This window comes from Mobula birostris, chromosome 6 (assembly GCF_030028105.1).
Source record: "Mobula birostris isolate sMobBir1 chromosome 6, sMobBir1.hap1, whole genome shotgun sequence".
NCBI lineage: Eukaryota > Metazoa > Chordata > Chondrichthyes > Myliobatiformes > Myliobatidae > Mobula > Mobula birostris.
Window position 1 is genome coordinate 112,664,999 of NC_092375.1, and position 14,546 is coordinate 112,679,544.

General features: G+C 51.9%; 1 protein-coding gene across 11 annotated transcripts in view; it reads left to right on the top strand.

The window, feature by feature from the left end:
- tmem198ab (transmembrane protein 198ab) overlaps window positions 1–14,546 on the top strand; it is a 133,004-nt gene that overhangs the window by 85,595 nt on the left and 32,863 nt on the right. For 7 of the 11 annotated variants that reach the window (XM_072261015.1, XM_072261016.1, XM_072261018.1 and 4 more), the window contains one exon: window positions 6,078–6,314. In XM_072261015.1, the coding sequence (XP_072117116.1) occupies window positions 6,078–6,314 (237 nt within the window). The other 4 variants (XM_072261021.1, XM_072261023.1, XM_072261022.1 and 1 more) reach the window with 3 other exon arrangements.

Sequence of the window (14,546 nt, forward strand, 5' to 3'; positions counted from 1 at the left end):
GAATGGTCATTCACATGTGGAGACAGCAGTCACACTGAGGGATCCGCTCAAACTGTCTCCCTGCCCCCTCTTCCTGAGATACTTCTGTATCCAGGTATCCCTTTGGCACCTTCTGAGACTGTAGATGCCAGATTAGATTAGATGACATTAGCTTTATTTGTCATGTGGACATCACGACATTGAAGCTTACAGTGAAATGCATCATTTGCATCAATGACCAGCACAGGCTGAGAACGTGCAGGGGGCAGCCCGCAAGTATTGCCATGATTCTGGCACTAACATAGCGTGCCCACAGTTCAATCACTCTGACTTGAGTATGGGAGGAAACCCACACAGTAACACAGAACAGAGAGAATGAGCAAACTCCTTATCACAATTGATTCCGTCCAGCCTCTGCAGAGGGTCCTGAATGAATCCTGGATGAGAATGGCTTTGTTTTAATTTCTAGATAGATTGCTTGCAGACTCTGGATTTAGGACAGTACAGTGCTATAAAAATGTGATCATTTTATCATGTAATAAACTTATTTTTGGGGAGGAAGAATTGGGACAACCATTGACAGAGCTAGAAAATGGGCCGTCGAGGGCTCTACCTAAGGTGACAGCTGCTTTTTCCGAAGAAATCTTTATACCTGGATCAATGTCTCAAAGTCTGTGTTATTTATTGTGACGTGCACAAGTGCAAATGAAAACCTTCCTTGCAGCAGTGTCACAGACACCGCATTATACAGACAGCATTCACAAGAAGAACATAAATTATGCAGTGTTTATAAGAAGGATATCCTTGGAGAGAGACTGAAGGGTAGAGTGTATCCTTGACAAGGGTGGCTGGATATTAAGTTTGAATCTGAGGGAATGTACAGATTGCAAATATATCAACCCAAGATGTTGACTGTTTGTTCCCCTGCACAGATGCTCTCTGGCCTGTTGAGTTCCTCCTGCAATTTGTGTTTATAAATAAACCTCTCATTTTGGAAAGAAAATAGTAAGTAAATTTCCCTCTCTCCTGTGCTGTCCATGATAATTGGATATTCAGGCATCGAGTAGCAGTACATCCTTCTAAAATTAGCTGCTGATCCATTTAACACTGTTGTAAAAACCCTGCTCAATGCATTGAGCAGTTTTTCAACTTTGTTAGACCATGAGGCATAGGAGCAGAATTAAGGCATTCAGCCCAATGGGTCTGCTCCATTCAACCATGGCTGATTTATCTCAACCCTATTCTCTTGTCTTCTTCCTGTAATCTTTGATCTTCAACTCGCTCTTTAAATATACCCAATGATTTGGTCCCTACAGCCATCCATGGCAATGAATTCCACAGATTCATCACCTTCTGGCTAAAGAAATTCCTCCTCATCTCTCTTCTAAAGGATTGTCCTTAGATTCTTTTTGTCTCCTGTCAGTCAGCCAAGCTTCTGTCTATGCTAATGTCTTTCCTGTAATCCCATGGGCTCTTACCTTGTTTAGCAGCCTCATGTGTGGCACCTTGTCAAAAGCCTTGAAGGTACAAGGAAAGAACGTCTATTGATCCTCCTTTGGCTATTCTGCTGTTTCTCCTCAAAGAATTCCAACAGATGAATAAACTCGTCTAGGGCTTCCAGCCGGGTACGGTTACCGATTTTAACCGATGTTACGATGACAAACTCTGCCATCTTAATCAGGGATGATGCCCGGGCACGTCTAGTCCGGTACTATTTATACCCCAACCGTCCGTCTCTCCTGATTGGTTAGTCCTCGTCCAATTGGGTTTCCGCTGTCCCACTTACTTACAATTGAATTCAAGTTCTTACTTACAGCGAAACCTTCATCTTTGTTAAAATTCTTTCCTCTAGTTTTATTTCAATGGCTTCCTTCACCAGGCTGCCTCAAAAGCTATTGGTGAGGCACAGTAGTTTTGTGGCATCGAAGTCAATCTTAAGGCCATTGTGAATACAATATTCTGCTACTGACGATTTCTCCAGGTAACCCAAGCGGATACACTTCTTGTTCTCCTTGATGCAGGTTTCCACCGTGCATCCTGTCTGGCCAACATTTGCTGCTCCACATCCACAAACCTACAAGGAAGCTCAAATCACAGCTTTTGCAGGTCAAAGGTGACCTTGGAGTTAGGATGACTGGCCTTTACTGGATTCCTGTAACGTGGAGTGCTGAGTGATGCTACTACGTAGTAAAACTTGGTGTCATCAGCGGAGATTTCTCGCAGCGCAAATTAGGCCTTGGCCTGTACGGTCCAAGTAGCAGCATTTTGCCCCAAAAACTCCAGCAGCTTCAAGGCGACTGCGTTGGCCGACATGTTCAATAACCCTGCAACCATCCTAGAGCATTGGTGTCACCAATGTAGGTTTTCGCAGATAACAAGATGTGGGGCATTTTATGTTTAAGAAAAACCATAACAACTGATTTATTGAACTCCAAAAAAACTGAAGACAAAGCGCGGTACATAATTATATCATCATTTCAGACCAGCCTCTTAAAGTGAAACCACAACTCAATGTCCATAGTTGTGAATTATGTACATTTGTCCCAATTACAATACCCGACAAGACCACACTTGGAACGTTGTGTTCGGTTCTGGTTGCCACAGGAGGAAGGATGAGGAAGCTTTAGAGAGGCTGCCCAGGGGATTTACCATAGTGCTACCTAGACTAGAGAGCATGTCTTTTGAGGACAGTTTGAGTGACCTAGGGCTTTTCTCTTTGGAGTGAAGGAGGATGAGAGGTAACTTGATAGAGCTCTACAAGATGATATAAGGCATAGATCGAGTGAATATCCAGGGACTTTTTCCCATGGCGCAAATGGCTAATACGAGGGTGCATAATTTTCAAGTGATTGGAGTGAAGTATAGAGGGCTGTCAAATGTGGGTTTTTTACACAGATTGGAGGGTGCGCGCTGCCAGGGGTGGTGGTAGAGGCGGGTACATTGGGGACATTTAAGAGCACATGGATAACAGAAAAATGGAGGGCTGTGTAGGAGGGAAGGGCTAGACTGATCTTGGGGTAGTTTTAAAGGTTGGCAAGTCATGGGCTGAAGAGCCTGTGCTGTTATATCTTATGTTAGATTGACTGGCTAATTGTTGAATCTGTTTTCCAGGGACGGACTGAGCTGAGATCTTCCATTACATCTGTCAGCTGGTAGGACCTTTGACCCCCCCCCCCTCCCCCCCAGTCACTTGATGTGACATCCCAGGCCACGGAGGGGGCAGACATGGATCTGGCCTATTGACCTGTGCCAGTGGTCTAGTGAGAGTGGGCAGTGCCATCTGGCTAGGACAGGACCAGCTGCAGACCGGTGGAGACACGGAACAAGTGCGTGCACGTGGACACTGCTGGTAACTCTTTTCTGTCTTGGCCGCTCACTTGTCCCGGCTGATGTTTCCTGTCAGACTCGTTCTCGAGATGTAGCAGTGGCATCGTACAGAAGGCTGTTCATTCCGTCTCCGCACTGCCAACTCTTTGACCCACTTCTCCTCTCGGAGAGTTTACTGTTCTAGATATTCAGACCCTCGGAACTAGAGGTCAAAGGTTAAGGTCATAGAATAAGGAGAGACTTCAGAGGTACAGTCAGCCCTCCTTATCTGCGAGTTCCGCATGCGCGAATTCAACCAACCGCGAATCGAGGAAACCCGGAAGTGCTCTTCCAGCACTTGTTGTTCGAACATGTACAGACTTTTTTTTCTTGCCATTATTCCCTAAACAATGCAGTATAACAACTATTTTACACAGCATTTACATTGTATTAGGTATTATAAGTAACCTAGAGATGATTTAAAGTATACGAGAGGATGTGCGTAGGTTATCGTGGATCGGGATCGGAAAAAAAATGGAAGTTCTCTTACTAAGTAAGTCGGAACAGGTACATCTGGTATTATTTAGCGTCAGTTAGTCAAACGTTTGTCTTAGTATATAGTATATATTTTACCTTACTATGCAAATAAAACACTTAAGAAACATATGTTTCAGCGCCGGGCTTGGGAACGGAAATTCCCGAATTTGATCCAGTGACAGACCGCTCCTGAGCGTGCTCTCCATCCATGTTGGGTTGATGTGGAGGATCAAAACCCCAAAACCCAATAATTAAACCACTGCGTTGCTTAGTAATAATTGTAGCTTTCATTGGGGCAAGGCCTTTCTCACTTTATCCTTTAAAATTGTTCCAATCGTTGACCGACTGTAGCATAACGTTTTTCCAATGACCGATGGCGTTTCACCTCTTTCTGATCGCTTTATTATTTCCACTTTATTTTCAATCATGATCGTGATTATTTTCGTGAACAGAAACACTGCGGATTCAGAGCTCCGCCGCTGGGTCCTAATGCCCACCACACTGAGACAGGTTAAATAAGGTCTGGGGTTCTGCTGGGTCCTAAGATCCACCGTATTTAGACAGGTTGAATAAGGAACTTGAGCATCCGCGTTTTTTGGTATCTGCGAGAGGTCCCAGAACCAATCCCTCGCGGATAAGGAGGGCCAAGTGTATACAAAATCATGAGGGATATAGATAGATGCAACCAAACTTTTTCCACTGAGGTTGGTTGAGACTAGAAGTAGAGGTCACAGGTTAAGTGTGAAAGGTGAAATATTTCAGGGGAACCTGAGGGACAACCTCTTCACTCAGAGGGTGAATGAGCTGCCAGTGGAAGTGCTGGATTCAGGTTTGATTACAGCATTTAAGAGAAGTTTGGATCAGAACATGGATGGGAGGGGTGTGGAGGGCTATGGTCCAAGTTCAGGTTGATGGGGCAAGGCAGAATAATAGTTCGGCATGGACTAGATGGGCCAAAGGGCCTGCTTCTGTGCTGTAGTGTTCCTTGTCTGGAAGAGAAATGGAGGGAAAGCTGGTCAGCATCAGACGAGAGCATAAAGACATAGACCAGAAGGCCCAGTACCTGGATGTCCCCAACACATCTTATTTTACTTGGAGGTACAGACCCTTGCAGCCCAACGAGCCCACGCCACCCATTTACACCCAAGTGACCAATTCACCTACTAACTCTCGTGTCTTTGGCGTGTGGGAGGAAGCTGGAGCACCCACAAGAAACACAGACGGTCACGGGGAGAACATACGATTCCCTCACAGGCAGTGGCAGGAACTGAACCTTTGATCTTCATTCTACACCATTAATGGCCATACCTTAAACCACCCCCACCCCTCCACCAAAGGATCCAAAATCTGGAATCCATTGTTCTTGCCGGACCCGTGAGTCAGTATGGACCCAATGGGCCGAAAGGTCTGTTTCTGTACTGTGTGAGTGTATGCTCCTTTAGGCTTATCGAGGAGGAGAGAGAAAGCAGGAAAATAAAGGTTGAGAGGGATAATAAATCAGCCCTGATTGAATGGCAGAGCAGACCCGATGGGCCAATTGGCCTAATTCTGTTCCTTTGTCTCTTTGTCTTATGGTTTTATGGTCTCCCTCTGTGTCCAAGCCACTGGGACCAGTGAAGATGGGAAATTAAAGATGTTAGTTTTATCTGTCACATGCAAATCAAACATGCAGTGAAATGCATCATTTGCGCAAACCATACAGTCCGAGGATGAGCTGGGGGCAGCCTGCAAGCTTTGCCATGCTTCCGGTGCCAATCCAGCATGCCCACTACTCATAACCCAAACAGTACAACTTTGGAATGTGGGAGGAAACTGGAGCACCTGGAGGAAACCCATGCGGCACAGGGAGAACTTCTTACAGACAGCAACGCCATAAAGTGTTAGCTCGGACATAGAACACTAGAGCCCTTCGGCCCATGATGTTGTGCCAAATTTTTAATGACTCTAACATCAATCTAACCCTTCCCTTCTGCATCATTTTTTAAAATTCATGTTTCTATCTAAGAGTTTCTTAAATGTCCCTAATTTTACAATAATCAGTGTGTTAACATGTTATCTGCACTCGTGGGCTGCTCCGCGGCACATTCTTGAACTGTGTTGGTCGTTAACGGAAATGACACGTTTGACTGTATGTTTCAAAGTTTCAGTGCAATGTGACGACTTCTTTAATCTACTATCTACACTGATTCGAGTGAGCCAGATGAGCCGAAGGGCCTGTTTCTGTACTCTGATCACAGTTTGCTTTGCTTTTTCAGCTCCTCCTGGCTCTGTATGGAAACTGTCCTGTGACCTCTCTTCTGACGGACGCTGTTACGGGCAACTTGGAACCATGACGTCCACACTGCAGACCCTGCCCTTCCAGCTCCTGACGCACGATGCAGGACAGAGCGCACTCCGTACGTGTGACCAGGAGATCGACCGGAAGTATGATATCGTGCCCTCTGTACTCTGCTCCATGTGTTGCCTCTTCGGAGTCATCTACTGCTTCTTTGGTAAGTGGGCTGAGTTAGGTCTACCTGGGTCAGCATGGAAGAATTGGCCCAAAGGGCCGGGTTCTGTGTTGTATTTCTTGATGACTCTGCAAGGACCTGAGGCTTAGAACTTTTACTTTTCTTGTTTTCTCCTCCTGAAGCATCACTATGGGCTCCCTCTATACTGTCCCATCACATAAAACCTCCCACCCCCAACCCCAACCCCGGTCGGACCACACCCCCGGGGTCAGACACAGAGTGAAGCTCCCTCTACACTGTCCCATCACATAAAACCTCCCACCCCCAACCCCAGCCCCGGTCGGACCACACCCCCGGGGTCAGACACAGAGTGAAGCTCCCTCTACACTGTCCCATCACATAAAACCTCCCACCCCCAACCCCAGCCCCGGTCGGACCACACCCCTGGGGTCAGACACAGAGTGAAGCTCCCTCTACACTGTCCCATCACATAAAACCTCCCACCCCCAACCCCAGCCCCGGTTGGACCACACCCCCGGGGTCAGACACAGAGTGAAGCTCCCTCTACACTGTCCCATCACATAAAACCTCCCACCCCCAACCCCAGCCCCGGTCGGACCACACCCCCGGGGTCAGACACAGAGTGAAGCTCACTCCACACCACCCCATTACACAATCCTGTGGTTGAATTTGAATTTATTTGAATTTATTTAAATCTTACATCCATCCCACAATGTGGAGAAATAAAAGTCTTTGTGTTATGACTCTGTCACAATGTACAGATATGTCAATTTTAACTCTGATGGCTTGAAGAAAGAAGTTGTCCCGTAGCCTGTTGGTCCTGGTTTTAATGTTGCAGTTTGCCAGACGGAAGCAGCTGAAACAGTTTATGGTCGGGGTGACGAGTGGCCCTGATGATCTTCCAGGCCTCTTTCTGCACCTGCTGCTGTAAATGTCCTCAATGGAGGGAAGTTCATGTCCACAGATCCACTGGGCTGTCTGTACCACTCTCTGCAGTTCCCAGCGGTCAAGGTTGGTGCAGTTCCCACACCAGGCGGTGATACAGTCAGTCAGGATGCTCTCAATGGTGCCCTGTACAAGGTCTGGAAGATTTGGGGGCCCATGCCGAACTACTTCAGTCACCTGAGGTGGAAGAGATGCTGTTTTGCTTTTTTTTTTGCCACACTGCCGGTGTGTACTGTCCAGGTGAGATCTTTGGTGATGTGTATATCGAGGAATTTGAAACTACTCACCCTCTCGACTGCAGTCCCATTGATGATTGCAGACACAGAGTGAATCTCCCTCTACACCGTCCCATCACACACTCCCAGGGTCAGACACAGAGTGAAGCTCCCTCCACACTGTCCCATCACACACTCCCAGGGTCAGACACAGAGTGAAGCTCCCTCCACACTGTCCCATCACATACTCCAGAGACTGTCCAGAGACTGTCCCATCACATACTCCCAGGGTCAGACACAGACACTGTCCCATCACACACTCCCAGGGTCAGACACAGAGTGAAGCTCCCTCTACACTGTCCCATCACACACTCCCAGGGTCAGACACAGAGTGAAGCTCCCTCTACACTGTCCCATCACACACTCCCGGGGTCAGACACAGAGAGGAGCTGTGCTGACTGAGCTGGGAGAAATCGAGGCAAAACTACTGGATAAAGTTCGTGGAATACTTTGGAGGTGGCTCTAAAAGTCTCTTGAACAATCGAGTGAGTGACGGCGCTGGTGAAGAAACTCGGTGTGCAGTTTTACTGCCGGTTTGGGCTGGGTTTGTTGGCGGCTGCTAACTGCATAGCTCCCAGCTGCGGCCGCTGGCAACTCGCCAGGAAGCCGGTTCGCTCCAAAACCGGAGGCAAACGCCGTCGTTCCCCCCATTGACAGCGGGGTAACGTTCCTCCTCCATTGTTTTTCCTGATTTTCGTCCGGTGTTGGTGCCGAAGCATCTGGAAGGACGTTTCGGCCTCTCCCGGCCTGGGTCTCTGCAAGTCCGACGGAGCCTTTCCTGGCGTCGAGCCAGCGAGGAACTGTCGACTGCAAACTTTCCCGGCCAGTTATTCGACTCGTTCCAGGACTTCTAACCGGCACCGCTGTAGGATTCTCGGACTGGAAAGAGCGCCAGCATGCCGGACCGGTCTCCAGGGAGTCGCGGGCCTTCGGGGAGTTACGCAAGGGCGGCTGCCTCCCCGGCCTCGGACAACGCCCTTTTTCGGTCGGTGAAGGTGGAACGTGGGGTGCAATGTATTTTGCGCCCTGGAATGACACTAGAAAAGTGTACGGAGGCAATGGAGGACCTTGTTGGGAAAGGTGGTATTCTGGCCACCGAGAAGGAGTTTGGAAAGGCGGTGTTTTATCTGGTGAATGAAGAGCTAGTGCACCGGGCCCTAAGCAGGGGAGTCACGGTAGACAACATCTTTTTACCTATGGAGCTGGTGACGGCCCCCACGCAACGTATCGTGCTTGGGCATGTTAAGCCTTTCATTCCAAATGAGGACTTGCTTCCCCCACTGGCCCGTTTAGGGCAAGTAAGGTCGGAGATCACTGCCATCCGACACAAATTTAAGAGACGCACCCTCCGCACCGTAATCTCTTTCCGGCGTCAGGTATTCATGCAGCTGGAAAGGGAGGACGATGTTGAGGGCCGGTTTACTGTCCGGCATGAGGGAGTGGATTATCAGGTGTACTGGAGCTCCGAGCGCCCGCGGTGCCATGCGTGCAGGGGGGTGGGGCACTTTCGGAGGGACTGTCCTGCCGGCCGGAACCCGAGGGAGCCCATTTCGGGCACCAGTGCCCCAGCTACCTCTGCCCCTGATCCTACTCCTGCACGTGCATCTGCGCCTGCATCTGACCCTGCCCCCGCCCGTAATCCTGCCCCAGCTCCTCACCCTGCCCCTGCCCCTACCCCTACCTCTACTCCTACGGTTGGGTCGGTCCCTGCTCCTCTCCCTGTGGTTCGGGTGGGGGACGGGGTGGAGTCTGTGCGGAGTAAGAAGGCAAAGGGGAAATCCAAACACAGTAAGAAGCGGGCCTTTGAGGCTGCAGAGCTCACGCCCATTTCGCCTGAAGTGGAGCGTGGGGCTCGGGGAGGTGCGCTAGCAGACGGGGCGATGGAAACAGAGAGCGCCGCCCCATCGGTGAAGCCTGCACCTGTGTGCTCCTCCGGTGTGAAGAGGAGAAGGGAACGTTCCCGCAAGAGGGCAGGGGATGTAGATGCGGAGGAGTCCCAGGAAGGGGTGGGAATCCGGGTAGGGGTTGGTTCTAAACCTGAGTCCCCAGATGTAGCCACCAGTCCTGGGGAAGATGGTGTGGTTGTGCAAATAGCTTGTGATAGCCCTGTTTGCACCAATGAGGCAGCCCTGGAGGCCTCCACCCAGGACCTACAAGTCAGCGCCTCTCTGGAGGCCAGTGTACCGAATAATGTAAGAGGAGACGAGACAAAGCGCTCTCATTCTCAGCACCAGGCTGCTTGTGAATCCCTTGGACCAAAGGTGCCGGGTTCCCCTCTATGCCTGCCCCCTGGGGAGGGCGTTTTTCTGTGCACGTCGACCCCAGCAATTAATGACTTGCAGGGAGTCCCTGGGGATTGTCCCTCCACTGTCGCAAATGTGGATGAGGCTGATGCGACGGTGGAGCGGGCAGGTAAGAGCGAGGTGCCCGCTGCGCGGTATGGGTCACAAGCGCAGCCATCTTTTGGAACATGCGGGGAGGCCGATGGGGATTCTGTCTGCAGTGACGGGTTGGAGGGGGACTCTTTCGATAGTGAAATAATGGACATCCTCACCCCTCCTGAGAAGTCCCCATTGATACCTGTAGAGGAAATTAAGCATTTTATTCTTACCTCTGAGGGTGCCAAGCACCGGCCTCAACTAGCCTCGCTACGCTGGCCCAGCATGCCGAGGCTGGTGAGGTCCCTGCGAGTCATCCTCGGACGAAAGGGAAAGGGAAAGAGGAATGCGGTGGCGGGGAACGACAGACGGCAACTAAAATCCTTCCTAGATGACCTAGTAAGGGACATTAGAGGGAGAAGCAGCCTCGCTCCTACGGGGGATGGTGGGTCACAGGGTGTCGCTGGTACCGCTCGAGCCCGGAAGGCAAAAAGTAACCTTGCTTTCTTTCCGGACAGTGTGGTGGAGGGCGCCTCCGCTCTCACCGAAATGGGCACAGCTGCTGAGACCTAGTGTGCTCCCGCCATGAAGCTTACCATAGCTAGTCTCAACGTAAACGGCAGCAGGGGTCCTCTTCGCAGGCATAACAATCTCTCAGCCCTCAGGGATGGGCGGTATACGGTGAGTTTCCTGCAGGAAACCCATACCATCCCTGGGGACGAGTCTGCTTGGCTCCTGGAGTGGCGGGGCGGGGTCTACATGAGTCACCTCAGCTCCATTTCTAGCGGGGTGGCGATCCTGTTGGCCCCGACCTTCCAGCCAGTAATTGAAAGAGTCCAGGACGTTGTGCCCGGCCGTCTGCTCCACCTGGTTGTGCGCCTGGATGGCGTACCATTGCATTTTATCAATGTGTATGCTCCCAGGCGCGGTGTGATGCAGACGCGCCTATTCTGCCAGCTGTCCACCCTGCTGAGCTCCATCGATCCTGGGGATTGCGTCATCCTCGGGGGAGATTTCAATTGTACCCTCGAGGCGGAGGACCGTTCGGGCCTCCAACGCGACCCAGCATCGGCAAAAAAGTTAAAGGAGCTAGTCGGCTCCTTTGACTTGGTGGACAGCTGGCGGAATCTTCACCCCAACTCTAGCGCCTTCTCGAGAAGGTCTAGAGAAGGAGGTTCCAGGATAGACCGCATTTACATCTCTCGGGCCTACGTCTCCCGCGTGTCGGCGTCCTCCATGCAGCCGGTGTCGTGCTCGGATCATCACCTTGTGTGGATGGAATTTATTCCACTACACCCTCGGGTGGGATCCGGGTACTGGCATTTTAACAACCGGCTGCTGGAGGACAGCCGATTCCGGGATTCGTTCCGAGCTTTCTGGGTCTCCTGGAAGGAGAGGCGAAGAGATTTCTGCTCCCTACGGCTATGGTGGGATGTGGGCAAAGCCCACATCCGGTTTTTATGTCGGGAGTACACTAGGGGGTCGACAAAGAGGCGGAGCTCTGAGGTTGAGCGGCTTGAGAGAGCGTTGCTTGACCTGGAGTCCCGCCTCGGTCCAACCGCTGGAGACCAACAGCTGTGGCAGGAATACCAGGAGAAGAAGGACGCACTAAGGAACCTGCAGCTTCAGCAGTCCCGAGGTGCGTACGTGAGGTCACGGATCCAAATGCTGCAGGATTTGGACCGTGGCTCACCCTTCTTCTACTCGTTGGAAAGGTGGCGGGGAGTTCAAAAGCAGCTAGTGGAGCTGCTGGCTGCCGATGGCTCCTCCATCACGGACCCTGATGGAATTAACAACGAGGTCCGTTCTTTCTATCGGTCCTTATTCTCGCCTGATCCGTCAAATGCGGAGGCGTGTAATGAGGTCTGGGAGGATTTGCCGAAGGTCAGCCCAGAGGACGCAGTGCGTCTGGATGCCCCCCTGACTCGGGAGGAGCTGTCCACTGCCCTTCGGCAACTCCGGAGGGGCAAGTCCCCTGGTTTGGATGGACTGAGTGTTGAGTTTTATCAGGCTTTTTGGGATGTCCTGGGGGATGATTACAGCCTTGTCCTAGGGGAGAGCCTAGCCACTGGAGAAATGCCCCTCTCATGGCGGAGAGCTGTTGTGGTCCTACTGCCCAAGAAGGGAGACCTCCGCCTGCTAAAGAACTGGCGGCCGGTCTCCCTCTTGTGCGTGGACTACAAGATCTTCGCCCGGGCAATGGCCAACCGTCTGGGTTCGGTAATTGGACAGGTGGTCCATCCTGACCAATCTTATACAGTCCCGGGCCGCTCCATCCAGGACAATGTCCACCTAGTACGGGACCTGATCCACCTACTCCAGGAGACTGGGACCCCGGCAGCGTTTCTTTCTCTTGACCAGGAGAAGGCTTTTGACCGGGTGGACCACAGTTTCCTGGTGGGCACCCTGCAGGCTTTTGGGCTCGGACCACACTTTGTGGCCCGAGTTCGGCTCCTGTACTCTGCCGCAGAATGCCTAGTTAAAATTAATGGATCATTGACAGGACCTATCCACTTCCGAAGAGGAGTGCGTCAAGGGTGCCCCATGTCCGGTCAACTGTATGCGATCTGTGTCGAGCCATTCCTCGGCCTTCTTCGGCGAAGGCTGACAGGTCTGGTTCTGCGCGAACCGGACATGGGGGTCGTCCTCTCGGCCTACGCCGATGACGTACTCCTCATGATGACAGACCCCTGTGACCTGCGGAGGATGCGCGAGTGCCAAGATGTTTTCTCGGCGGCATCCTCCGCCAGGATCAACTGGGCGAAATGTTCCGGACTCTTAGTAGGCCAGTGGCAGGTGGACTCTCTGCCGGAGGAGATGAGAGCTTTTGAGTGGAGCACCAGACGTCTTCTCTATCTGGGAGTCTACCTGAGTCCTTCTGGGGAGACCTGGCTGGCGAACTGGCAGGACCTGGAGACAAAGGTCATGGCCCGGCTAGGGCGCTGGTCAGGCCTTCTCAGGGTGCTTTCCTATCGAGGCAGGGTGGTGGTCATAAACCAGCTGGTGGCCTCCATGTTGTGGTACCGGATGGTCACCTTGGCCCCCCCTGCCCCTTTTGTCGCAAGAATGCAGAGGAAGCTAGTGGACTTCTTCTGGGGAAACAGGAAGCACTGGGTCTCTGCAGCGGTTCTGAGTCTCCCAGAAGGAGAGGGCGGACAGTCGCTGGTGTGTGTACGCACACGACTGGCGGCTCTCCGCCTCAGGACGCTGCAGAGATTCCTGTACGCCGAGCACCCTCCCAGGTGGCACGTGTTGGCGACTTTCTTCCTCCGGAGGGGCTGCTGTCTTGCCGAAGATATGCAGCTACCACTGGCGGGCGTCAGCCGTGCTGCTTTGCAGAGGCTGCCCGGCTTCTATCAGGACCTACTGAGAGTCTGGAACATGGTTGCCTCAGGCCGGGAATCCCCTCCTCTGGCAGAGGGCGGGGTCCTGGCCGACCCTTGCCCTGTCTCAACGGATGTCAGTGCGGCTCAGGTGTGTGGAACGACTCGGGCTGAGCTGCTCGTCGGGCCCAGGCCCCGCAGCCTTGCCCGAGAGACGAATCCACACAACTTGAGCCGTCTTTCATCAACACCCACAATCCCATTTAGGGATGCAGGCAGGAGGTACCTTTATGGGCTGCTGCTCCACACCCTCCACTTCCTAGCATTTGTCCACCGTCCCGACACGCCATGGCGGTCGGTCTTTCCACCTGGAGGTGAGGGGGGTCCCCAGTGGAAGTCCCTCTACAAGGGAGTCCTTCCCATGCACCTTGGGGATCTCGGCTGGAGGGTGCTGCATAAAGCGGTGCCCTGCAATAAGTTCTTTAGTTTGTACACGGATCTCCCAGCCGCGTGTCACTTCTGCGGGCTGGAGGAGACCGTGTACCATATGTACGTGGAGTGTGTGAGGCTGCAGCCCCTTTTCGCGTATTTGCGTGGGCTGCTTCTCGCCTTCTGGTTGCATTTCAGTCCCACCCTATTCATATATGGTCATCCAGTAAGGAGGGGGGCACAGAGGGATGAGGATGTCCTTGTCAACTTGCTCCTGGGGCTGGCGAAAATTGCCATCCGTGGCTCCTGGAAAAGGGTGGCAGGAGGTTCTCCCCGGGCGGACTGCCTGGCTATGTTTAGGGGGTATGTTCGAGCCCGGGTGAACATTGAAAAGGAATACGCACAGTCCACGGCGACCGTCGAGATGTTCCGGGACCGTTGGGCTCCGCGGGGTGTAAATGCCATCATTGACGAGGATGGCAATATATTGGTTTAACATGTATTGTCTGTTTGTAGTGTAGTAAATGTGTTATTCACTGGGTTTGTAAATATTGTATGGCACCGACATTTGTAATAAAGAATTTTGTTTAAAAAAAAAAAAAAAAAAAAAAAAAATTGACAGCGGGGTAACGTTCCTCCTCCATTGTTTTTCCTGATTTTCGTCCGGTGTTGGTGCCGAAGCATCTGGAAGGACGTTTCGGCCTCTCCCGGCCTGGGTCTCTGCAAGTCCGACGGAGCCTTTCCTGGCGTCGAGCCAGCGAGGAACTGTCGACTGCAATCTTTCCCGGCCAGTTATTCGACTCGTTCCAGGACTTCTAACCGGCACCGCTGTAGGATTCTCGGACTGGAAAGAGCGCCAGCATGCCGGACCGGTCTCCAGGGAGTCGCGGGCCTTCGGGGAGT